General features: G+C 40.0%; 1 protein-coding gene across 5 annotated transcripts in view; it reads right to left on the bottom strand.

Annotated features, from left to right (window-relative positions):
- The window catches only part of LOC133546464 (kinesin-like protein KIF13B), a 202,773-nt gene that overhangs the window by 157,494 nt on the left and 18,227 nt on the right, over positions 1 to 27,052 (bottom strand). For all 5 annotated transcript variants that reach the window (XR_009805216.1, XM_061892232.1, XM_061892239.1 and 2 more), the window contains one exon: positions 14,703 to 14,796. Coding sequence is in view for 4 of the 5 variants with exons in the window: in XM_061892232.1 (XP_061748216.1) it covers positions 14,703 to 14,796 (94 nt within the window). In the remaining variant the exon portion in view is untranslated. The remainder of the gene's footprint in view (positions 1 to 14,702; positions 14,797 to 27,052) is intronic.

The raw sequence follows: 27,052 nt of genomic DNA, 5'->3' as shown, positions 1-27,052 counted from the left end.
GTTGAAATCGGCAATTAAAATCACTTATGCTAAATTCCATCCATCCATCCATCCATTTTCTACCGCTTATTCCCTTTTTTTGGTGTCGCAGGGGGCGCCGGCGCCTATCTCAGCTACAATCGGGCGGAAGGCGGGGTACACCCTGGACAAGTCGCCATCTCACCTTGATTTATTTTATTCATTTATTTATCTTTTAAACGGAGCGTTTTTAAATCAATTTGGGAAGGTCAACATTACAAACCTTCGATCACTCAGGCGGTACTGCATCAAAAAGCGACATCAGTGTGTAAAAGATATCACCACATGGGCTCAGGAACACTTCAGAAAAAACACTGTCAGTAATTACAGTTGGTCGCTACATCTGTAATAGCAAGTTAAAACTCTACTATGCAAAGCAAAAGCCATTTATCAACAACACCCAGAAAAAAACGCTGGCTTTGCTGGGCCTGAGCTCATCTAAGAAGGACCGATGCAAAAAGGAAAAGTGTTCTGTGGTCCGACGAGTTCCCATTTTGCAAACTGTGAACGTCATGTCCTCCGGACCAAAGAGGAAAAGAACCATCCGGATTGTTATAGGCGCAAAGTTGAAAAGCCAGCATCTGTGATGGTATGGGGGTGTATTAGTGCTCAATGTGTGGATAACTTACACATCTGTGAAGGCACCATTAATACTGAAAGGTACATACAGGTTTTGGAGCAACATATATTGCCATTCAAGCAACGTTATCATGGACGCCCCTGCTTATTACAGCAAGACAAGCGCAACCCGAGGGTCCCTGGTTCAATCCCCACCTAGTACCAACCTCGTCACGTCCGTTGTGTCCTGAGCAAGACACTTCACCCTTGCTCCTGATAGGTGCTGGTTGGCGCCTTGCATGGCAGCTCCCTCCATCAGTGTTTGAATGTGTGTGTGAATGTGTGTGTGAATGGGTAAATGTGGAAGTAGTGTCAAAGCGCTTCGAGTACCTTGAAGGTAGAAAAGCGCTATACAAGTACAACCCATTTATCATTTATAAGCCACATGTTACTACACCGTGGCTTCATAGAAAAATAGTGCCGGTACTAGACTGGCCTGCCTGTAGTCTAGACCTGTCTCACATTGAAAAAGTGCGGCGCAATATAAAGCCTAAAATACCAGAACGGACTGTTTAACAACTTAAGCTGTACACCAAACAAGAATGGGAAAGAATTTCTGCTGAAAAGCTTCAAAAATGTGTCTCCTCACTTTCCAAACGTGTTGTTAAAAGGAAAGGCCATGTAACACAGTGGTAAAAACGGCCATTCGACAACTTTTTTGCAACGTGTTGCTGCTATTAAATTCTAAGTTAATTATTTGCAAAAAATTAAAGACGTTTCTCACTTCACTAATTTTGTTTTTAACAAATACTTAGGCCTACTACGCTACTGTAGTTTAATGTTGGTCATTAGGTTTTTGTGAAGTGAAGTGAATTATATTTATATAGCGCTTTACATGGTGAAACCCAATATCTAAGTTACATTTAAACCAGTGTGGGTAGCACTGAGAGCAGGTGGGTAAAGTGTCTTGCCCAAGGACACAACGGCAGTGACTAGGATGGTGTAAGCGGGGATCGAACCTGCAACCCTCAAGTTTCTACCAACTGAGCTATGCCGTTTTATTTTAGAGTATTTCAGAAAAGTTACAACTTTTTTTCCCCCGGTTTATCTGCCTAAAAACGACACTCATGTTGTCGGAATTCCTTTAAACGGTTCCCTTTTCTGACAGTGAGACAAAAGGCATCCTGGCGGCGCAGCTGACCCCAGCGTGCACCTGCAACATCAAGGGGTTCGGCCCCACTTCCTGTCAGCGCCGCCTCCTCGCGAGCGCCGACAAACAAGCGAACGTCGAGTAAATCAGTGCGGACTTTATGTAAATACGAGCGCGAAGACAAGAAGGAGAGGCATCTGCACGCTGGAAAACAGCGGTGCTCCGTCCTCCTGCTGCTGCTCCCTTTTGTGGAGGCCGGAGAAACTACTGCCCGGCTCTTGTTTGCTCCTCCATAAAAGTCACCGGGGAAAAGTTTATGGTCGACAGATGCTCCAGTGAATGTGGGAGTCATCCGCCGACTCAGCGCTCAAGGGAGAGGGGCTCCGCAGTCGGCAGCGGCGACCCGGAGTTAACCCTCCCCGCCTGTGTTGCCACAGAAACGGAAGAGCTGCGAAAAAAGGGAGGAAACCGTTTGGCGAGGGGTTGCAAGTCGTCAGTCCATCTTTTTTTCGGCGCCATTGTCTTTCTTGTGGGCAAACTTGGCCGGAAGGCAGCGCTGCCATACACTTAGGTCAAACGGAATCCATCCTATTTGGGTCCCATATCAAACTTAAGAAGGTCAGTGACTTCACTATAAAAGTGGGTGACATTGTTATCACCAGGAAGGATGAGATCAATCAATCAATGTTTACTTATATAGCCCTAAATCACTAGTGTCTCAAAGGGCTGCACAAACCACCACGACATCCTCGGTAGGCCCACATAAGGGCAAGGAAAACTCACACCCAGTGGGACGTCGGTGACAATAATGACTATGAGAACCTTGGAGAGGAGGAAAGCAATGGATGTCGAGCGGGTCTAACATGATACTGTGAAAGTTCAATCCACAATGGATCCAACACAGTCGCGAGAGTCCAGTCCAAAGCGGATCCAACAGAGCAGCGAGAGTCCCGTTCACAGCGGAGCCAGCAGGAAACCATCCCAAGCGGAGGCGGATCAGCAGCGCAGAGATGTCCCCAGCCGATACACAGGCAAGCAGTACATGGCCACCGGATCGGACCGGACCCCCTCCACAAGGGAGAGTGGGACATACAAGAAAAAGAAAAGAAACGGCAGATCAACTGGTCTAAAAAGGGAGTCTATTTAAAGGCTAGAGTATACAAATGAGTTTTAATCAATCAATCAATCAATGTTTACTTATATAGCCCTAAATCACTAGTGTCTCAAAGGGCTGCACAAACCACCACGACATCCTCGGTAGGCCCACATAAGGGCAAGGAAAACTCACACCCAGTGGGACATCGGTGACAATAATGACCTAGTGGGACGTCGGTGACAATAATGACTATGAGAACCTTGGAGAGGAGGAAAGCAATTGATGTCGAGCGGGTCTAACATGATACTGTGAAAGTTCAATCCACAATGGATCCAACACAGTCGCGAGAGTCCAGTCCAAAGCGGATCCAACACAGCAGCGAGAGTCCCGTTCACAGCGGAGCCAGCAGGAAACCATCCCAAGCGGAGGCGGATCAGCAGCGCAGAGATGTCCCCAGCCGATACACAGGCAAGCAGTACATGGCCACCGGATCGGACCGGACTCCCTCCACAAGGGAGAGTGGGACATAGAAGAAAAAGAAAAGAAACGGCAGATCAACTGGTCTAAAAAGGGAGTCTATTTAAAGGCTAGAGTATACAAATGAGTTTTAAGGTGAGACTTAAATGCTTCTACTGAGGTGGCATCTCCAACTGTTACAGGGAGGGCATTCCAGAGTACTGGAGCCCGAACGGAAAACGCTCTATAGCCCGCAGACTTTTTTTGGGCTTTGGGAATCACTAACAAGCCGGAGTCCTTTGAACGCAGATTTCTTGCCGGGACATATGGTACAATACAATCGGCAAGATAGGATGGAGCTAGACCGTGTAGTATTTTATACGTAAGTAGTAAAACCTTAAAGTCACATCTTAAGTGCACAGGAAGCCAGTGCAGGTGAGCCAGTACAGGCGTAATGTGATCAAACTTTCTTGTTCTTGTCAAAAGTCTAGCAGCCGCATTTTGTACAAACTGTAATCTTTTAATGCTAGACATGGGGAGACCCGAAAATAATACGTTACAGTAGTAGATCACCTACCTAGGTTCCATTCTAGAGGCTAATCTTTCCTGTGATAAAATGGCAACCTAGGTGATCAAAAAGGTCAACCAAAGAACGAGATTCCTCGACAGAATCTCCTCTCTGGTCAACAAAAGCACCTTGAGGAATTCTAGCGGGGAACTCTCATTCAACCCTTTTTCGATTACGCTTGCACCTCCAAAACCCTCAAATCTAGACTCCAAACATCCCAGAATAAGCTAATCCGGTTACTTTTAGACCTCCACCCCAGATCACACCTCAATCCAACCCACTTCTCCAAAAGTGGGGCTGGCTCAGGGTGGAGGACAGAGTAAAACAACTTGCACTGAGCCTAGTCTATAAAATCCGCTACACCTCCTTGATACCGAAGTACATGTCAAACTACTTCCTTAACGTAAATGACCGCCATAACCACAACACCAGGGGGAGCTCCACAAACCACGTTAAACCCAGATTTCGATCTAACAAAGGTCTTAACTCATTCTCTTTCTATGCCACATCAATGTGGAATGCACTCCCAACAGGTGTAAAAGTAAGTGCATCTCTATATTCCTTCAAAACCGCTCTAAAACAACACCTGCAGGCAACTTCAACACTTTACTAATACCCTCCTCCATTCACATCCCATCTCCCCAGATTATAAACAACTCAAATGTACTTCTAATGTATATACTTGTTCTTATGCTATGTGAACTCACTATGTTCTCTGCTGGCTGTACATATCCTACTAAATAAGACCTACACTGTTTCAATGTCCACATTTCTCTGTTGATGACTGAAGTACTGATATCAACCAAAACTCCTCATCCCACCCCCCGGATTGTAAATAATGTAAATAATTCAATGTACATACTATGATGATTAACTTGTGTGATGACTGTATTATGTTGATAGTATATATTTGTACCATGAATTGATTAACGTGGACCCCGACTTAAACAAGTTAAAAAAACTTATTGGGGTGTTACCATTTAGTGGTCAATTGTACGGAATATGTATTGAACTGTGCAATCTACTAATAAAAGTATCAATCAATCAATCAATTTGTTACACATTTTAACCCCTCTTTGTGGTCTACACAACATGTTCTGTATTTTCCAAACTTCAATATATATCATATCATATACATTATAATTTTTTGCAACTTAACGCCAAAAAAAACGGAAATGCTGATTATCGGTCCTGCTAGACACCGACCTCTATTTAATAAAACAACTCCAACATTTGACAACCAAACAATTAAACGAGGCGACTCGGTAAAGAATCTGGGTTTTATCTTCGACCCAACTCTCTCCTTTGAGTCACACATTAAAAGCGTTACTAAAACTATCTGAACTCACTATGTTCTCTGCTGGCTGTACATATCCCACTAAATAAGACCTACACTGTTTCAATGTCCACATTTCTCTGTTGATGCAATTGTTGATGACTGAAATACTGATATCAACCAAAGCTCCTCATCCCACCCCCCGGATTGTAAATAATGTAAATAATTCAATGTACATACTATGATGATTAACTTGTGTGATGACTGTATTATGTTGATAGTATATATTTGTACCATGAATTGATTAACGTGGACCCCGACTTAAGCAAGTTAAAAAAACTTATTGGGGTGTTACCATTTAGTGGTCAAATGTACGGACTATGTATTGAACTGTGCAATCTACTAATAAAAGTATCAATCAATTTTTTACACATTTTAACCCCTCTTTGTGGTCTACACAACATGTTCTGTATTTTCCAAACTTCAATATATATCATATCATATACATTATAATTTTTTGCAACTTAACGCCCAAAAAAACGGAAATGCTGATTATCGGTCCTGCTAGACACCGACCTCTATTTAATAATACAACTCTAACATTTGACAACCAAACAATTAAACGAGGCGACTCGGTAAAGAATCCGGGTTTTATCTTCGACCCAACTCTCTCCTTTGAGTCACACATTAAAAGCGTTACTAAAACTATCTGAACTCACTATGTTCTCTGCTGGCTGTACATATCCTACTAAATAAGACCTACACTGTTTCAATGTCCACATTTCTCTGTTGATGCAATTGTTGATGACTGAAGTACTGATATCAACCAAAGCTCCTCATCCCACCCCCCGGATTGTAAATAATGTAAATAATTCAATGTACATACTATGATGATTAACTTGTGTGATGACTGTATTATGTTGATAGTATATATTTGTACCATGAATTGATTAACGTGGACCCCGACTTAAGCAAGTTAAAAAAACTTATTGGGGTGTTACCATTTAGTGGTCAATTGTACGGAATATGTATTGAACTGTGCAATCTACTAATAAAAGTATCAATCAATCAATCCATTTTTTACACATTTTAACCCCTCTTTGTGGTCTACACAACATGTTCTGTATTTTCCAAACTTCAATATATATCATATCATATACATTATAATTTTTTGCAACTTAACGCCCAAAAAAACGGAAATGCTGATTATCGGTCCTGCTAGACACCGACCTCTATTTAATAATACAACTCTAACATTGGACAACCAAACAATTAAACGAGGCGACTCGGTAAAGAATCTGGGTTTTATCTTCGACCCAACTCTCTCCTTTGAGTCACACATTAAAAGCGTTACTAAAACTATCTGAACTCACTATGTTCTCTGCTGGCTGTACATATCCTACTAAATGAGACCTACACTGTTTCAATGTCCACATTTCTCTGTTGATGCAATTGTTGATGACTGAAGTTCTGGTATCAACCAAAGCTCCTCATCCCACCCCCCGGATTGTAAATAATGTAAATAATTCAATGTACATACTATGATGATTAACTTGTGTGATGACTGTATTATGTTGATAGTATATATTTGTACCATGAATTGATTAACGTGGACCCCGACTTAAACAAGTTAAAAAAACTTATTGGGGTGTTACCATTTAGTGGTCACTTGTACGGAATATGTATTGTACTGTGCAATCTACTAATAAAAGTATCAATCAATCAATCAATCAATCAATTTTTTACACATTTTAACCCCTCTTTGTGGTCTACACAACATGTTCTGTATTTTCCAAACTTCAATATATATCATATCATATACATTATAATTTTTTGCAACTTAACGCCCAAAAAAACGGAAATGCTGATTATCGGTCCTGCTAGACACCGACCTCTATTTAATAATACAACTCTAACATTTGACAACCAAACAATTAAACGAGGCGACTCGGTAAAGAATCTGGGTTTTTTCTTCGACCCAACTCTCTCCTTTGAGTCACACATTAAAAGCGTTACTAAAACTATCTGAACTCACTATGTTCTCTGCTGGCTGTACATATCCTACTAAATAAGACCTACACTGTTTCAATGTCCACATTTCTCTGTTGATGCAATTGTTGATGACTGAAGTTCTGATATCAACCAAAGCTCCTCATCCCACCCCCCGGATTGTAAATAATGTAAACAATTCAATGTACATACTATGATGATTAACTTGTGTGATGACTGTATTATGTTGATAGTATATATTTGTACCATGAATTGATTAACGTGGACCCTGACTTAAACAAGTTAAAAAAACTTATTGGGGTGTTACCATTTAGTGGTCAATTGTACGGAATATGTACTGAACTGTGCAATCTACTAATAAAAGTATCAATCAATTTTTTACACATTTTAACCCCTCTTTGTGGTCTACACAACATGTTCTGTATTTTCCAAACTTCAATATATATCATATCATATACATTATAATTTTTTGCAATTTAACGCCGAAAAAAACGGAAATGCTGATTATCGGTCCTGCTAGACACCGACCTCTATTTAATAATACAACTCTAACATTTGACAACCAAACAATTAAACGAGGCGACTCGGTAAAGAATCTGGGTTTTATCTTCGACCCAACTCTCTCCTTTGAGTCACACATTAAAAGCGTTACTAAAACTATCTGAACTCACTATGTTCTCTGCTGGCTGTACATATCCTACTAAATAAGACCTACACTGTTTCAATGTCCACATTTCTCTGTTGATGCAATTGTTGATGACTGAAGTACTGATATCAACCAAAGCTCCTCATCCCACCCCCCGGATTGTAAATAATGTAAATAATTCAATGTACATACTATGATGATTAACTTGTGTGATGACTGTATTATGTTGATAGTATATATTTGTACCATGAATTGATTAACGTGGACCCCGACTTAAACAAGTTGAAAAACTTATTGGGGTTTTACCATTTAGTGGTCAATTGTACGGAATATGTACTGAACTGTGCAATCTACTAATAAAAGTATCAATCAATCAATCAATTTTTTACACATTTTAACCCCTCTTTGTGGTCTACACAACATGTTCTGTATTTTCCAAAGTTCAATATACAGTATATCATAACGCCCAAAAAAACGGAAATGCTGATTATCGGTCCTGCTAGACACCGACCTCTATTTAATAATACAACTCTAACATTTGACAACCAAACAATTAAACGAGGCGACTCGGTAAAGAATCTGGGTTTTATCTTCGACCCAACTCTCTCCTTTGAGTCACACATTAAAAGCGTTACTAAAACTATCTGAACTCACTATGTTCTCTGCTGGCTGTACATATCCCACTAAATAAGACCTACACTGTTTCAATGTCCACATTTCTCTGTTGATGCAATTGTTGATGACTGAAGTTCTGATATCAACCAAAGCTCCTCATCCCACCCCCCGGATTGTAAATAATGTAAATAATTCAATGTACATACTATGATGATTAACTTGTGTGATGACTGTATTATGTTGATAGTATATATTTGTACCATGAATTGATTAACGTGGACCCCGACACAAGTTGAAAAACTTATTCGGGTGTTACCATTTAGTGGTCAATTGTACGGAATATGTACAGAACTGTGCAATCTACTAATAAAAGTATCAATCAATCAATCAATCAAACCAACAGTCACAAGATCTTACTTGCTCCAAAAGGGACGATCTCTATTACGAAACCACCGTGGAGTGGACCGTCTCAATAGGGGAGCTGGTGTAAAAATAGCTCTGTGCACATGAAAATGCATTTTGCAGCCTGTCGACACAGAGCATGCCAGCGCAACAGGTGGCATGCATCAAGGCTGGAAAAGGCTTAACGACAGAGGGAAGGGGAATCGGGAATTCAGAGTGATAGGAAAGTAAAACTAAAAAAAATACTTTGAAAAAACTAACTCACTGTATGCTCTACAAATATATAAATCGTATCATATATAAGCTGTTTTAGACTTAAAAGGGGAACATTATCACAATTTCAAAAGGGTTAAAAATAGGGATGCACCGATTAATCGGTAACCGAATATATTCGGCCGAATATGGCAAAAAAAGCCACATTCGGCCTTCGGTGGAATGAGTTAAAAACAAGGCCGAATAGTGGCGTGTGACGCAATTTTTTGACGCCGTGACGCAATCAACCAACGTGCAGTGACGTGGTGACGTTGGGATATGTTGTGTACCTGTATAAGTGTATGAGGTTACAAGCACACACTTATTTGAGATTTACTTCAGCCTTCTGTTTACATTATTAGCATATCTACTGTGGCTAAGCAGACTTTTGCCAAAAGGACAATTATTCATTTGTTGTGGGTTTATCCACTTTAATGCACTTTGTTTTTTTTTTGGAATGCATGTTTTGTTTGAAGGCCTAATATAAATGAAAAACTGTGCTTTTTTTTTTGAAAAGCAAAGACTACTGCAATATTAAAAAAATGTCAATATTCAATAAAAAATTACTTTATTTGAAAAACATGTCTAAATATTTTTTGTAGGCTAGTTATGCAATGTTAAATTTTTTTTGAAAAACTGCATTCATTATTCGGTATTCGGTATTCGGCTTTCGGCCAAGCGTTTAAATTTTATTCGGCTTCGGCCACAAATTTTCATTTCGGTGCATCCCTAGTTAAAAACAATAAAAATCAGTTCCCAGTGGCTTGTTGTATTTTTTGAAGTTTTTTTCAAAATTTTACCGGTCTCGGAATATCCCTAAATAAAGCTTTAAAGTGCCTTATTTTCGCTATCTTCGAAACCACTATCCATTTCCCTGTGACGTCACACAGTGCTGCCAATGTAAACAAACAATGGCGAATACCAAAGCAAGATATAGCGACATTAGCTCGGATTCAGACTCGGATTTAAGCGGTTTAAGCGATTCAACAGATTACGCATGTATTGAAACGGATGGTTGGAGTATGAAAGTATTGAAGAAAAAACTGAAGCTATTGAGCGAATAGCTATTGACGCTATTCATAGCCATGGCATGGCCGAATAGCTGCGTTAGCATCGCCGGTAAAATGTGCGGAACAAACGATCAGGAGGTTCGCATCTTGTGACACTGGAGCAACTTAAATCCGTCGATTGGTTAGTGTTTGTTTCGCATTAAATGTGGGTGGAAGGAAACGTAATATAGTTGCAAATGCATCTGCAGGTTATCCATACATCTCTGTGCCATGTCTGCTTTAGCACCGCCGGTAAATAGCATGTTAGCGTCGATTAGCCTAGCATGTTAGCATTGATTAGCTGGCAGTCACGCCGCAACCAAATATGTCTGATTAGCACATAAGTCAACATCAACAAAACTCACCTTTGTGATTTCGTTGACTTTATCGTTGCAAATGCATCTGCAGGTTATCCATACATCTCTGTTTCATGTCTGTCATCGCCGGTAAAATGTGGAGACACTCTGGCACATTCAATGGGGGTCCGGCGGCAGACACTTTCGCATCTTCGGGCCGGTGGTGCAACTTGAATCCCTCCCTGTTAGTGTTGTTACACCCTCCGACAACACACCGACGAGGCATGACGTCTCCAAAGTGCCAAAAAATTGTCGAAAAAACGGAAAATAACAGAGCTGAGACCCGGTGTTTGTAATGTGTTGAAAATGAAAATGGCGGCTGTATTACCTCGGAGACGTCACGTTCTGACGTCATCGCAAAAAGTGCGATTAACAGAAAGGCGTTTAATTCGCCAAAATTCACCCATTTAGAGTTCGGAAATCGGTTGAAAAATATATATTGTCTTTTTTCTGCACCATCAAGGTATATATTGACGCTTACATAGGTCTGCTGATAATGTTCCCCTTTAAAACTGAAACTGGTCATAACGTATGCAGTACCAATGAGGTATACAGTGTTCCCTCGTTTATTGCTGGGATCTACATAAGTCCTGAAAATGTGTGCATTGTAGTCCGTGGCGACAAGAAAGTCAATAAGCTCCTTCTTTTTCTCGATCTTCTAGTTATGGGACATTCATGCTCCCCTGTTGCCATTTCTAATATAAAGTAGTGTAAAGTTCTTACTTATATCTGTCAGTAAACTCACCATGAAAGTGCTAAAACATACCGGTGTAGTGAGTTTACATTATTCACCCAAGGAAATTTAGTTACGACAGCGTTCCGATCGGGACGGTTTTTCACGGGACACATTGTTATTTCACTAGTGAGCGACGGATGACAAAATTCTGCTCCGTTATTGATTGAAGTAGAGTCTGAATGTCATTAAAACAGTTAGCTACATCTTTTGAAATTTTTTCCACTCCTGTCCTTGCACGCTACACCGCTACAAAAAAAAATGACGGACAAGTTGAGCCAGGTAAATAAGACTGCCCACAAAACGGCACATTCTGACGCGACTGTCAGGAAGCAGCTTCAAGATAGACTGTAAAACATATTCTGTGTAACATTTTTTACCAAAGAACCAACATTACATGTTATATAAATCACAAGGAAGTGTTTTCCATTCAGAAAAAAATGACAATAATATGACTCCTTTTAATGCGCCCTATATAATCAGCCTTTTGTATGAAAATTAGGGCTGTCTTACATACGTCACATACGTATACGCCCTCGAGGAGCAGAGAGGTAGCAGCACGGGTAACGTTAACTGTGATGCCGTGCGAGTGGTAATACGAGAGAAAAAAGGTGCGAATCTGGTACCAAATTAAGGACGAATTAATTCCCAAGAAAAACAGCAGAGGGTCCATCGTCTGGCGGTGGTTTGGCTTCAAGTGGGAATATGTCGAACAGACAACCGTAATTTGTCAAGTGTGCGGCAAAAGTGTTGCTACAAAACATAGCATTACTGCTAATATGTAGCATCATGCTTCACGGTGGCAGAGGGGTTAGTGCGTCTGCCTCACAATACGAAGTTCCTGCAGTCCTGGGTTCAAATCCAGGCTCGGGATCTTTCTGTGTGGAGTTTGCATGTTCTCCCCGTGAATGCGTGGGTTCCCTCCGGGTACTCCGGCTTCCTCCCACCTCCAAAAACATGCACCTGGGGATAGGTTGATTGGCAACACTAAATTGGCCCTAGTGTGTGAATGTGAGTTTGAATGTTGTCTGTCTATCTGTGTTGGCCCTGCGATGAGGTGGCGACTTGTCCAGGGTGTACCCCGCCTTCCGCCCGATTGTAGCTGAGATAGGCGCCAGCGCCCCCCGCGACCCCGAAAGGGAATAAGCGGTAGAAAATGGATGGATGGATGTAGCATCATTTGACAAGTCACCTGCTAGAGAAAGAAGAGTGCTTACTCCGCATGTCAACATCTCCATTTGGTGCCACAGGCCCACACCATCAAAATGCCGAGGCAAACATTTCCACATCAACACCGTCTGAAAGAACCAGTCAACAACAAAAGGAGATAATGTGCGCAAACACTATTTGATTTCCTGTTACGCAGCTCATTTTTATTTGACACTTATTGAAATATCTTGTGTGACGTAATGCACAAAAGTGTACGTTATTTGTTTTAAATCATTGTAGTGACGTTCTGCACAAAAAGTGCACTTTAATTCAGTGTTGTTTTGATACGTCATCTCAGTGACATCATGCACAAAAGTGCACTTTATTTGTTTTAAATCATTGTAGTGTCGTTCTGTACAAAAAGTGCACTTTAATTTAGCGTTGTTTTGATACGTCATCTCAGTGACATCATGCACAAAAGTGCACTTTATTTGTTTTAAATCATTGTAGTGACGTTCTGTACAAAAAGTGCACTTTAATTTAGTGTTGTTTTGATACGTCATCTCAGTGACATCATGCACAAAAGTGCACTTTATTTGTTTTAAATCATTGTAGTGACGTTCTGTACAAAAAGTGCACTTTAATTCAGTGTTGTTTTGATACGTCATCTCAGTGACATCATGCACAAAAGTGCACTTTATTTGTTTTAAATCATTGTAGTGACGTTCTGTACAAAAAGTGCACTTTAATTTAGTGTTGTTTTGATACGTCATCTCAGTGACATCATGCACAAAAGTGCACTTTATTTGTTTTAAATCATTGTAGTGACGTTCTGTACAAAAAGTGCACTTGAATTTAGTGTTGTTTTGATACGTCATCTTAGTGACATCATGCACAAAAGTGCACTTCATTTGTTTTAAATCATTGTAGTGACGTTCTGTACAAAAAGTGCACTTTAATTCAGTGTTGTTTTGATACGTCATCTCAGTGACATCATGCACAAAAGTGCACTTTATTTGTTTTAAATCATTGTAGTGACATTCTGTACAAAAAGTGCACTTGAATTTAGTGTTGTTTTGATACGTCATCTCAGTGACATCATGCACAAAAGTGCACTTCATTTGTTTTAAATCATTGTAGTGACGTTCTGTACAAAAAGTGCACTTTAATTCAGTGTTGTTTTGATACGTCATCTCAGTGACATCATGCACAAAAGTGCACTTTATTTGTTTTAAATCATTGTAGTGACATTCTGTACAAAAAGTGCACTTGAATTTAGTGTTGTTTTGATACGTCATCTCAGTGACATCATGCACAAAAGTGCACTTTATTTGTTTTAAATCATTGTAGTGACGTTCTGTACAAAAAGTGCACTTTAATTTAGTGTTGTTTTGATACGTCATCTCAGTGACATCATGCACAAAAGTGCACTTTATTTGTTTTAAATCATTGTAGTGTCGTTCTGTACAAAAATTGCACTTTAATTTAGTGTTGTTTTGATACGTCATCTCAGTGACATCATGCACAAAAGTGCACTTTATTTGTTTTAAATCATTGTAGTGACGTTCTGTACAAAAAGTGCACTTTGATTTAGTGTTGTTTTGATACGTCATCTCAGTGACATCATGCACAAAAGTGCACTCATAGCTTGTTTTGAATTGTCTCTGATATTCTTGCAATTTCTGTTTTGGAAACGACATGAATGTTTGTGCTACTTCTTAATAACTGTTTAATAAATACACTTTTGGTCAGTTGACTTAGTTGTGATTTCCCTCTCTGCAGGAAAGTTTAAAATGAGCATATATTAATGCAGTATGAAGAAGAATGTTTTAATGTAGACACATAGAATCATCAAACTACTGGGATTATATGCATTAAGTGAATAATTCAAGGCTAAGGCAAAATATGCAGATATATAGTAAATCCTGTATTGTGACATGACCTAAAAATATTGAGATATTAAAAAAAAGGCCATATTGCCCGGCCCTACTCCAATCAGTTTATGCCGTTCAAAGGTCAAAATGCCTTCAAAAGTACGCCTTTGTAAAAGTACACTGGACTAGAAAAAGAAACATGCTCCTGTTTTAACTAGCACAACAGAAACCAGGATGTCCTGAAGTCAGTCCAAAACAAACTGACAACCCAATCAGGCACCAACCCAACTACAAACGGCAGCTGCCTAAAAAACAAACCGGGCGGGAAACGCGCCCGTTTCTGCAAGTTCCATTAGCGGATTTTGTGAGTTTCCTGCCAAAGTGCTGCATGGCGACAACAAAGCCACATTCCACACGCTGTCGAACTTTAGCGGCCACACAATGAACGTTGCAATGAATAGCGCAGCAGACGCGGAATGTGAGCAACGACGTACCTGGAGTCGCTCTTGCCCAGGTTCGCCCCCGCCGGATTGAGGATGGTCTGGTTCTTCACCATCTCCACCACGCACTTGGTGTTCAATTCCTTTTCTGGGGATGAGAAAGGACACGGTATTGGCATCATGGCGTATGATATCCTTGAAAAACTGTACATGCAGACTACACAACAAAATAACTGTTAAAAATCAAGAGAGAAAGATGGCACTCATTCCCAAAAACTGTTTTTAAAGCAGGCACCGAACGCTTCATCCTAACAATGACAGCAGTGCGGTCTCTTTTTCAATATAAGACACATATTTGCACGTATACCTGCTTTACAAGTAGGGCTGCGCAATTAATCGACATTTAGGTTGTATTTATGTTTTCCGTGCTGTTATAAAAGCCACACCCATTACATTTTTGTGAAAAAAAATATTTTTCCATATACTAGCCACACCGGACTATAAGCCGCAGACATATACATTGTGAAAATTTTTTTTTTTTTTAATTATAAATGTTTATTTACATAACTTTTTCCAAATTTTTGTCTGTAGCAAGGCAGTAAAACGGCTGATAAAAAAAAACAGAAGTCATTGTCATGGACCTCCTAGCTGTGGAAGCTAGCTAAATAGACTCAATAACTTCACGTTGACGTTATTGGTGAATTTACGAAACTGAAACAATACAAAACAAATGCCATTGTAAGTTAATAATACTAACACAGACACTCTGTAGGAGTGTCTGTGTTAGTATTATTAACTTACAATGGCATATTAGCCTAACAATGACAGCAGTGCGGTCTCTTTTTCAATATAAGACACATATTTGCACGTTTACCTGCTTTACAAGTAGGGCTGCACAATTAATCGACATTGAGGTTTTATTTATGTTTTCCGGGCTGTTATAAAAGCCACACCCATTAAATTTTTGTGAAAAAAAAAACATTATTCCATATACTAGCCACACCTGACGATGAGCCGCAGACATATACATTGTGAAATTAGTTTGGTTTTTTTATTATAAATGTTTATTTACATAACTTTTTCCAAATTTTTGTCTGTAGCAAGGCAGTAAAACGGCTGATAAAAAAAAACAGAAGTCATTGTCATGGACCTCCTAGCTGTGGAAGCTAGCTAAATAGACTCAACAACTTCACGTTGACGTTATTGGTGAATTCACAAAACTGAAACAATACAAAACGAATGCCATTGTAAGTTAATAATACTAACACAGACACTCTGTAGGAGTGTCTGTGTTAGTATTATTAACTTACAATGGCATATTAGCCTAACAATGACAGCAGTGCGGTCTCTTTTTCAATATAAGACACATATTTCGACGTATACCTGCTTTACAAGTAGGGCTGCACAATTAATCGACATTGAGGTTTTATTTATGTTTTCCGGGCCGTTATAAAAGCCACATCTATTACATTTTTGTGAAAAAAAATATTTTTCCATATACTAGCCACACCGGACTATAAGCCGCAGACATATACATTGTGAAATTAGTTGGTTTTTTTTATTATAAATGTTTATTTACATAACTTTTTCCAAATTTTTGTCTGTAGCAAGGCAGTAAAACGGCTGATAAAAAAAAACAGAGGTCATTGTCATGGACCTCCTAGCTGTGGAAGCTAGCTAAATAGACTCAACAACTTCACGTTGACGTTATTGGTGAATTTACGAAACTGAAACAATACAAAACCAATGCCATTGTACGTTAATAATACTAACACAGACACTCATACAGAGTGTCTGTGTTAGTATTATTAACGTACAATGGCATATTAGCCTAACAATGACAGCAGTGCGGTCTCTTTTTCAATATAAGACACATATTTCCACGTATACCTGCTTTACAAGTAGGGCTGCACAATTAATCGACATTTAGGTTGTATTTATGTTTTACGGGCTGTTATAAAAGCCACACCCATTAAATTTTTGTGAAAAAAAAACAACATTATTCCATATACTATCCACACCTGACGATAAGCCGCAGACATATACATTGTGAAATTAGTTTGTTTTTTTATTATAAATGTTTATTTACATAACTTAACTTTTTCCAAATTTTTGTCTGTAGCAAGGCAGTAAAACGGCTGATAAAAAAAAACAGATGTCATTGTCATGGACCTCCTAGCTGTGGAAGCTAGCTAAATAGACTCAACAACTTCACGTTGATGTTATTGGTGAATTTACGAAACTGAAACAATACAAAACGAATGCCATTGTAAGTTAATAATACTAACACAGACACTCTGTATGAGTGTCTGTGTTAGTATTATTAACTTACAATGGCATATTAGCCTAACCATGACAGCAGTGCGGTCTCTTTTTCAATATAAGACACATATTTCCACGTATACCTGCTTTACAAGTAGGGCTGCACAATTAATCGACATGGAGGTTTTATTTATGTTTTCCGGGCTGTTATAAAGGCCACACCCATTAAATTTTTGTGGAAAAAAAACATTATTCCATATACTAACCACACCTGACAATAAGCCATAGACATATACATTGTGAAATTAGTTAGCTTTTTTTATTATAAATATTTATTTACATAACTTAACTTTTTCCAAATTTTTGTCTGTAGCAAGGGAGTAAAACGGCTGATCAAACAAAACAGAAGTCATTGTCATGGACCTCCTAGCTGTGGAAGCTAGCTAAACAGACTTAACAACTTCACGTTGACGTTATTGGCGAATTTACGAAACTGAAACAATACAAAACCAATGCCATTGTAAGTTAATAATACTAACACAGAATCTTGTACACCTGTTGGCATATTAGCTAATAGTTTAGACTTTATTTGAAAGGACAATGCACAGAAACATTAAGCTCAAAGACAGATTATAGCTAAATAGCTCATTTCCATCTGCAGCCCCTGGCTACCTACATTAAAGGGATACAAAAATCATGCAATAAAATTATGACAATAAAATACTTTCACAGTATCATGTTAGACCCGCTCGACATCCATTGCTTTCGGTCCCCTAGAGGGAAAATCTTATACGTCTAGTCTCTTACGTGAATAAGCTAAATAATATTATTTGATATTTTACGGTAATGTGTTAATAATTTCACACATAAGTCGAACTATGAAAAGAATTGCGACTTATAGTCCGAAAATACGGTAGTTACACCCCGACATAAAATAAATGAGCATTTTGCCACAAAAAAAGGGGTTTTGGCATACACCTAACAAACTATAAAACATCTGTGGTGGAAATCAAGAGCGCGTGAACGCGTTTTTATTTTCGACGCTAATTTCGAGGCCACTCCTCCGCTAAAGAACGTTTTCATTTCGGGCTCCAGTACTCTGGAATGCCCTCCCGGTAACAGTTCGAGATGCTACCTCAGTAGAAGCATTTAAGTCTCACCTTAAAACTCATCCGTATACTCTAGCCTTTAAATAGACCTCCTTTTTAGACCAGTTGATCTCCCGCTTCTTTTCTTTTTTCTCCTATGTCCCCCCCTCCCTTGTGGAGGGGGTCCGGTCCGATGACCATGGATGAAGTACTGGCTGTCCAGAGTCGAGACCCAGGATGGAGCGCTCGCCTGTGTATCGGTTGGGGACATCTCTACGTGCTGATCTGCCTCCGCTTGGGATGGTTTCCTGTGGACGGGACTCTCGCTGCTGTCTTGGATCCGCTATGAACTCAACTCTCGCGGCTGTGTTGGAGCCACTATGGATTGAACTTTCACAGTATCATGTTAGACCCGCTCGACATCCATTGCTTTCGGTCCCCTAGAGGGGGGGGTTGCCCACTTCTGAGGTCCTCTCCAAGGTTTCTCATAGTCAGCATTGTCACTGGCGTCCCACTGGATGTGAATTCTCCCTGCCCACTGGGTGTGAGTTTTCCTTGCCCTTTTGTGGGTTCTTCCGAGGATGTTGTAGTCGTAATGATTTGTGCAGTCCTTTGAGACATTTGTGATTTGGGGCTATATAAATAAACATTGATTGATTGATTGTTTCTCATAATCGTGCGACCCTAATTGCAAGTGACATGAATACACAGTAGGGGTGTACCGCTGTGTTCCAGGGCTTTATAATCCTAACATCCCCTGGAACAAGCAGACAGGGCAAGTCAAGAGTGTGAACAAAATGACCTTTTACCTTGCAGAAGTTAATCAATAAAACAGGACACGCAGTCCAAGTGACCCTGAACGGTTTATTTAACGGTGCAACGCGTCCTTCACCCGCTCGTCTCCAACTTATCCACCTAACACTTTCATCCACTTTATATGTTGTATTGTTTAAATATGCACATAACAGGCATTTGACTGTATAAATGGTCAGATCATGTGACACACGGCGTTCACTTCTCTGCAGTTTGTCTACAGCAGGGGTAGGGAACCTATGGCTCGCGAGCCAGATGTGGCTCTTTTGATAACTGCATCTGGCTCTCGGATAAATCTGAGCTGACATTGCTTAATATGATAAATAATGAATAATTCCACTTGTAATCACAGAGTTAAAAATAATGTTCAAAATTAGGGCTGGGCAACGATTAAAAATTTTAATCGAAGTTAATCGCACTATTTGTCCGATTAATCGTGATTAACTGCATTGTATACGCAAAGCCCAATAATGAATTCAAAAGTAGTGTGTAGTGCACCTTTATTGGAATATTCTCCCACATGAACAAAAGCGCCAAAACATTTGTTGTGCAAACACAATTTAAATCAGTCCTTGTTAAACAGTAGCAGTTAAATAGCATATTTGATGAAAATCAACTCCAAAAATGTAAATACAAACATTTAAGCTTATTGCCACTGCCAGGGTATTTAAGTTATCCTGTTTGTTATGTAAAATAAATATAATCTACATACAAATCTCTGAGCCACAATCATAACATCTGAACAGGCAATTTCTGAGGTAACAGCAGAAACATTTTTTTTTTATCAGGGTCTTATGTTTAAAAAACCTATATTATAGGTAGTGGGCTGTTTTAGGGAATTTTTGATCAAATTATCCGTAGTAGCAATATTAATAATGTTGTGTTTATTCTGCGTAGTGCACTTAAAATACTTATGACCATATCTAGGAATTGATATGATGGGAATTTTCCGATTGTTTGCTTGGTGCTTTGATAAACTGAAGGCATCATATACATGGTACTATATTGTGATGTTATGAGCCAGGGAAATAAAGAACTACCCTACCCAGCATGCAACAGGAGTGACGAGCATGCACGGTATAGGTTGTGTCGGCATGACGGCATCTTGTATGTTGTGATATGCACGCTCTGAAAGTAAACGTTAAGAACTCAGCCAACACTCCTCGTCTGCATTATTCATAAATAGACAGACAACACAAATACTCCGCTGCTTCACATGTAGCCGGCAAAGTATTCCCATGCTAGCTAGCCGGTCTAGCAAGCACGCGTCATTCAGTCCAAAACGGCCCGATCTATCCACATCCAGAATTGTCTGGCGGTCGTAAGTGATCCCGGAGTGACCACGCTGTAAGCCAGCCATGAAATTTGCAGAATTGTCCGGTATTTTTGCCAAATGTTCCATCTTTACCAAGAGCACCTCCACGCCGAAGTACATCCGGGAGATAACCTCTTGTTAAGAAAAGGCGTTAACAAAATAAAAGCATATAAACAACATACGCAAATGTGCGAAAAATAATTGTCGGCGTTAATAGATTGATGAGTTAACGCGTAATTAACGCATTAATTTGCCCACCCCAATTCAAAATATAAAACATTCTCATGCATTTTTAATCCATCCATCCGTTTTCTACCGCAACTGTTCCAGAATTTGCGTTAATGGTAAGAAGTTATTTATTTATTCTTGGTTAGTGTGGGGCTTGCTCTCCTGGGGTTTGTCAGACCACCAAGGACCAACATAAGAGCCTGTTTCAGGGTTACAATATTGTTTTATTTTTCAATAAGTCTCCCAGTTGCTTATTGTACTTTTGTCTTTCGTTTTCGCTCGCGCTCTGGCTCCAGCCCCAACCCTGTCTCTTCTCCTGGCTGCTGCTTATAACAGAGCGACAGGTGATTAGATAACATGGCCCAGGTGGGCCATTTACGCACCTGTCGCTGATTTTGAGGCCGGTCCTGGCACACCCCGGTTCGCTGCAGGCCAGCAGGCCACGCCCCCTCCACAGTTAGCTCGAGAAAAACAATTTTATTACAAAGAATAAGAGACCTATTATACTCAAGAAATGTTGGTCTTACTTAAAAATGCACGCGTTTAGTTTTGTTCAGTGTAAAAAAAATCTTATATGGCTTACGGAAATACATTTTAAAATATTTGGCTTTTTGGCTCTCTCAGCCAAAAAGGTTCCCGACCCCTGCTCTATAAGGACGGGCGGCAGGAGTCCTTGGTAGGGATATCCTCTGAGGTCAGCACACCTTCCTATGGAATTCGACAAGAGGCGCTGGAGGTGGTATTTCCACAAGTGAGCATGCAAATAGGGTGAAACTTGCACTGCAAATTAGTTGGTAGGACGCTTTTTCAATGTTTACCTGAAGTCTGCAGTTTAGTTTTTTTGAAAGACACTCCATTTAGAACTCACCCATTACAAAGCATGAAAAGCATGCGCCAACAAGCACTAATGTTGATATTTGTTTAATGGGTTGAGACAGGGGGAAAAAAATGCTGTAAACCAGGGGTGCCCACACTTTTTCTGCAGGCGAGCTACTTTTCAATTGACCAACTCGAGGGGATCTACCTCATTTATATATATCATTTATATTTATTTATTTATGAAAGAGACATTTTTGTAAACAAGTTAAATGTGTTTAATGATAATACAAGCATGTGTAACACATGTAGATGTCTTTCTTTCACGAAGACAAGAATATAAGTTGGTGTATTACCTGATTCTGATGACTTGCATTGATTGGAATCAGACAGTAATGATGATAACGCCCACATTTTCAAATGGAGGAGAAAAAAAGTTGTCCTTTCTGTACAATACCACATGAAAGTGGTTGGTTTTTGGCATCTAATTCATCCAGCTTCCATACACTTTACAAGAAAAACATTGGCGGCAAATTCCGTAGCTTGCTTGATTGACATTCACGGCACCCGAGGGTCTTGTGAGATGACGCTGGCTGCTGCCAGTTCATTATTATGAAAAAATTACAGAGAGGAAGGCGAGAAACACTTTTTATTTCAACAGACTTTCGCGACGTCCCTTCCGTCAAAACTCTAAAGGCCGACTGCATATTTCCTATCTTCACAATAAAAGCCCTGCTTCATGCTGCCTGCGCTAACAAAATAAGAGTCTCGGAAAGCTGGCGTGCACAAGTGATGTGCACGCCAGCTTTCTGAGGGATCGCTTGTGCACGCCAGTTTTCCGAGACTCTGTATTTAGTTACCGCAGGCAGCATGAAGCAGTGCTTTTATTGTGAAGATAGGAAATGTGCAGTCGGCCTTTAGAGTTTTGACGGAAGGGACGGCGCGAAAGTCTGCTGAAATAAAAAGTGTTTCTCGCCTTCCTCTCTGTCATTTTTTCATAATAATGAACTGGCAGCAGCCAGCGTCATCTCACAAGACCCTCCGGTACCGTGAATGTCATTTAAGTGACGTCTTGGTGAAGATTGATGATCACTAATTTTTAGGTCTATTTTTTTTAAAAAGCCTGGCTGGAGATCGACTGACACACCCCCTGCGGTCGACTGGTAGCTCGCGATCGGCGTAATGGGCACCCCTGCTGTAAACGGTGCAAACAGTATGACCAGAGGTGGGTAGTAACGCGCTACATTTACTCCGTTACATCTACTTGAGTAACTTTTGGGATAAATTGTACTTCGAAGAGTAGTTTTTATGCAACATACTTTTAATTGAGTATTTTTATAGAGAAGAAACACTACTTTTGCTCCGCTCCATTTATCTACAATCAGCTCGTTACTCGCTACTTTTTTTTACTCGACCTGTTGATGCACGCTTTGTTTGTTTTGATTTTGTCAGACACGCACGCAAAGTAGGAACTACACATGCCTGCGTTGACGTTGGACCAATCAAACAAAACCAGGTGGTCACGTGACCGTCACATGTCGAATCCGACCTAAAAAAGTTGAAAAACTTATTGGGGTGTTACCATTTAGTGGTCAATTGTACGGAATATGTACTGTACTGTGCAATCTACTAATACAAGTTTCAATCAATCAATCAATCAATCAACCAATCAATCGATGAATGCCTACTGAGCCTATGGTGCTGTTAAGTTATTGTGGCTCAATTTGCCTTAATTTTTTTATCTTAATGTATTATTATTTAATATATATGATTGTTTTAGTTGCTTAAGAGATATTCCTGGCTATGAATTTGGGGTGGTATAGCTCGGATGGTAGAGCGGCCGCGCCAGCAACTTGAGGGTTGCAGGTTCGATACCCGCTTCAGCCATCCTAGTCACTGCCGTTGTGTCCTTGGGCAAGGCACTTTACCCACCTGCTCCCAGTGCCAAACACACTGGTTTAAATGTAAAAATTAGATATTGGGTTTCACTATGTAAAGCGGTTTGAGTCACTAGAGAAAAAGCGCTATATAAAATATAATTCACAATTCACAATTTGCTCATTGCTATTTTTATGTTTTTGTGCATTATTTGTTGCCGTAATCATTAAACGAACAGGTTACTCATCAGTTACTCGGTACTTGAGTAGTTTTTTCACAACATACTTTTTACTTTTACTCAAGTAAATATTTGAGTGACCACTCCTTACTTTTACTCAAGAATTAAATCTCTAAAGTAACAGTACTCGTACTTGAGTACAATTTCTGGCTACTCTACCCACCTCTGAGTATGACATCATCGCCCAGAAAAATATGACGCAACCTAACATTTCAAATAAAGGCCAATATGTTTATATTAGCAACAACAACAAAAAACCCAACAATGGTTCTATAGTAATAAGTGCCCAGGCATGCAAAGTGGGGAAGGAGCTGTATCTTCAGTGTTGCCTGCAGGCACCGCGGGTCACATGTGTGTGCTAATTATCAACATTAGCTTGACAAGTGGATTACAGTCTACAGCAGGGGTCGGGAACCTTTTTGGCCGAGAGAGCCAAGAATCTGTATATTTTCAAATGTATTTCCGTAAGAGCCATATAATTATTTTTCCCAACACTGAACACACATAAACGCATGCATTTTTAAGTAAGACCAACATTACTAGAGTATAATAGGTCTCTTATTCTTTGTAATAACATTGAAATTCTGAAGCTAACTGTGGAGGGGGCGTGGCCTGCGGGCCTGCAGCGAAGCGGGGTGTGCCAGGACCGACCTCTAAATCAGCGACAGGTGCGTAGACGGCCCACCTGGGCCTTGTTATCTAATCACCTGTCGCTCTGTTAAAAGCTCCCTCCATCAGTGTGTGAATGTGTGTGTGAATGTGGAAGTAGTGTCAAAGCGCTTTGAGTACCTTGAAGGTAGAAAAGCGCTATACAAGTACAACCCATTTATTTGTTTATTTATGAGCAGCAGCCAGGAGGAGAGAGACGGGGTTTGGGCTGGAGCCAGAGCGCGAGCGAAAACGGAAGAGAATAATACAATTGCTGGAAAGCAACTGAGGGACTTATTGAAAAATAAAACAATATTGTAACCCTGAAACAGACTCTCATGTTGGTGTTTGGTGGTCTGAAGAACCCCCAGGAGGGCAAGCTCCACACTAACCAATAATAACTAAATAACTTCGTATTTCCATAAGAGCCATATAATATTTTTTTTACACTGAACAAAACTAAACGCGTGCATTTTTAAGTAAGACCAACATTTCTTGAGTATAATAGGTCTCTTATTCTTTGTAATAACATTGTTATTCTCGAGCTAACTGTGGAGGGGGCGTGGCCTGCTGGCCTGCAGCGAACTGGGGTGTGCCAGGACCGGCCTCAAAATCAGCGACAGGTGTGTAGATGGCCCACCTGGGCCATGTTATCTAATCACCTGTCGCTCTGTTATAAGTAGCAGCCAGGAGGAGAGACGGGGTTGGGGCTGGAGCCAGAGCGCGAGCGAAAACGAAAGACAAAAATACAATAAGCAACTGAGACACTTATTGAAAAATAAAACAATATTGTAACCCTGAAACAGGCTCTTATGTTGGTCCTTGGTGGTCTGACAAACCCCGGGAGAGCAAGCCCCACACTAACCAAGAATAAATAAATAACTTCTTACCATTAACGCAACTTCTTGAACAGGTGCGGTAGAAACGGATGGATGGATTAAAAATGCATGAGAATGTTTTATATTTTGAACATTATTTTTAACACTGTGATTACAAGTGGAATTATTCAGCGAGGCGGGGTGTGCCAGGACCGGCCTCGAAATCAGCGACAGGTGCGTAGACGGCCCACCTGGGCCTCGTTATCTAATCGCCTGTCGCTCTGTTATAAGCAGCAGCCAGGAGGAGAGACGGGGTTGGAGCCGGAGCCAGAGTGCGAGCGAGAACGAAAGAGAAAAAGACAATTGCTGGAAAGCAACTGAGAGACTTATTGAAAAATGAAAAAAATATCGTAACCCTGAAACAGGATTTCATGTCGGTCCTTGGTGGTGCGAAGAACCCCCAGGAGGGCAAGCCCTTAAAAAAAATAAAATAATAAAGTGCGGTAGAAAAAAAGATGGTTGGATTCAAATGCATGAGCATGTTTAATATTTTGAACGTTATTTTGAACACTTTGATTACTAGTGGAATTAGTCATTACTTATCGTGTTAAGCAGTGTTAGCTCATATTTATCCGAGAGCCCGTTGCAGTCATCAAAAGAACCACATCTGGCTCTAGAGCCATAGGTTCCCTACCCCTGGTCTACAGCATTTGACACAAGGTTTGGTGTGGGGTCTCAAATCCTTTCTCAGTAAACCATTAATTAGCATTTATATCTTCCAGTAAGGCAGGGAAAAACACTTTCTATGACAGGGCTGGGCAATTGTTTGGACTCGGGGGGGCCACATTTGGAGAAAAAAATCGGTAAATCTGATTTTTAGGAACAGTAATGCAAACCCTCACAAAAATGTCTGATTAAATGCTAAAAACATTATGACAGACTGCCTTAAAAACAATGAAATTTTACGTTTTTTTTCCGAATGAGACACACAGGATGTACATGAAAATAAAAAATGTGGGATTTACAATATTAACTACGACCGATAAAACACTGAATAATGACAACGTGTGAACGTCACAGCCCCTCTCAACGTTGTTCTTAAACTGTTTGACTATTTGCTCACGCAGTTGTGGACAAAGGGGTGTGCTTCGCCCCATCCTTTCTTGTGAAATGTTGACTCGTCACACCACAGAACACTTTTCCACTTTGCATCAGTCCGTCTTAGATTTTCGATTGATTGATTGATTGATTCAAACTTTTATTAGTAGATTGCACAGTTCAGTACATATTCCGTACAATTGACAACTAAATGGTAACACCCGAATACATTTTCAATTTGTTTAAGTCGGGGTCCACGTTAATCAATTAATGGTAAGATGATCTCAGGCCCAGAAAAACCGGAAGCCTTTCTGGATGTTGTTGATAAATGGCTTTTGCTTTGCATAGTAGAGCTTTAACTTGCACTTACAGATGTAACTTCCAACTGTATTTAGTGACCGTGGTTTTCTGAAGTGTTCCTGAGCCCATGTGGTGATATCCTTTAGAGATTGATGTCGGTTTTTGATACAATGCCGTCTGAGGAATCAAAGGTCACGGTCATTCAATGTTGGTTTCCGGCCGTGCCGCTTACGGGGAGTGATTTCTAAAGATTCTCTGAACCTTTTGATGATATTATGGACCGTAGATGTTGAAATCCCCAAAATTTCTTGCAATTGCACCTTGAGAAACGTTATTCCTTAACTGTTTGACTATGTCAAATATTTCCAAAAACAATTTGAAATGTGGACTCGTCCATCTTAGATTTTTGATTGATTGATTGAAACTTTTATTAGTAGATTGCACAGTTCAGTACATATTCCGTACAATTGACAACTAAATGGTAACACCCGAATACATTTTCAACTTGTTTAAGTCGGGGTCCACGTTAATCAATTAATGGTAAGATGATCTCAGGCCCAGAAAAACCGGAAGCCTTTCTGGATGTTGTTGATAAATGGCTTTTGCTTTGCATAGTAGAGCTTTAACTTGCACTTACAGATGTAACTTCCAACTGTATTTAGTGACAGTGGTTTTCTGAAGTGTTCCTGAGCCCATGTGGTGATATCCTTTAGAGATTGATGTCAGTTTTTGATACAGTGCCGGTCATTCAATGTTCGTTTTGGGCCGTGCCGCTTACGTGGAGTGATTTCTCCAGATTCTCTCAACCTTTTGATGATATTATGGATGTTGAAATCCCTAAATTTCTTGCAATTGCACTTTGAAAAACGTTGTTCTTAAACTGTTTGACTATTTGCTCACTC

The sequence above is a fragment of the Nerophis ophidion genome, linkage group LG02 (genome assembly GCF_033978795.1).
Source record: "Nerophis ophidion isolate RoL-2023_Sa linkage group LG02, RoL_Noph_v1.0, whole genome shotgun sequence".
In the NCBI taxonomy this organism is placed as follows: Eukaryota; Metazoa; Chordata; class Actinopteri; order Syngnathiformes; family Syngnathidae; genus Nerophis; species Nerophis ophidion.
The sequence above is the reverse complement of the archived record's forward strand: the minus strand, read 5'-3'. Positions and strand labels throughout refer to the sequence as shown.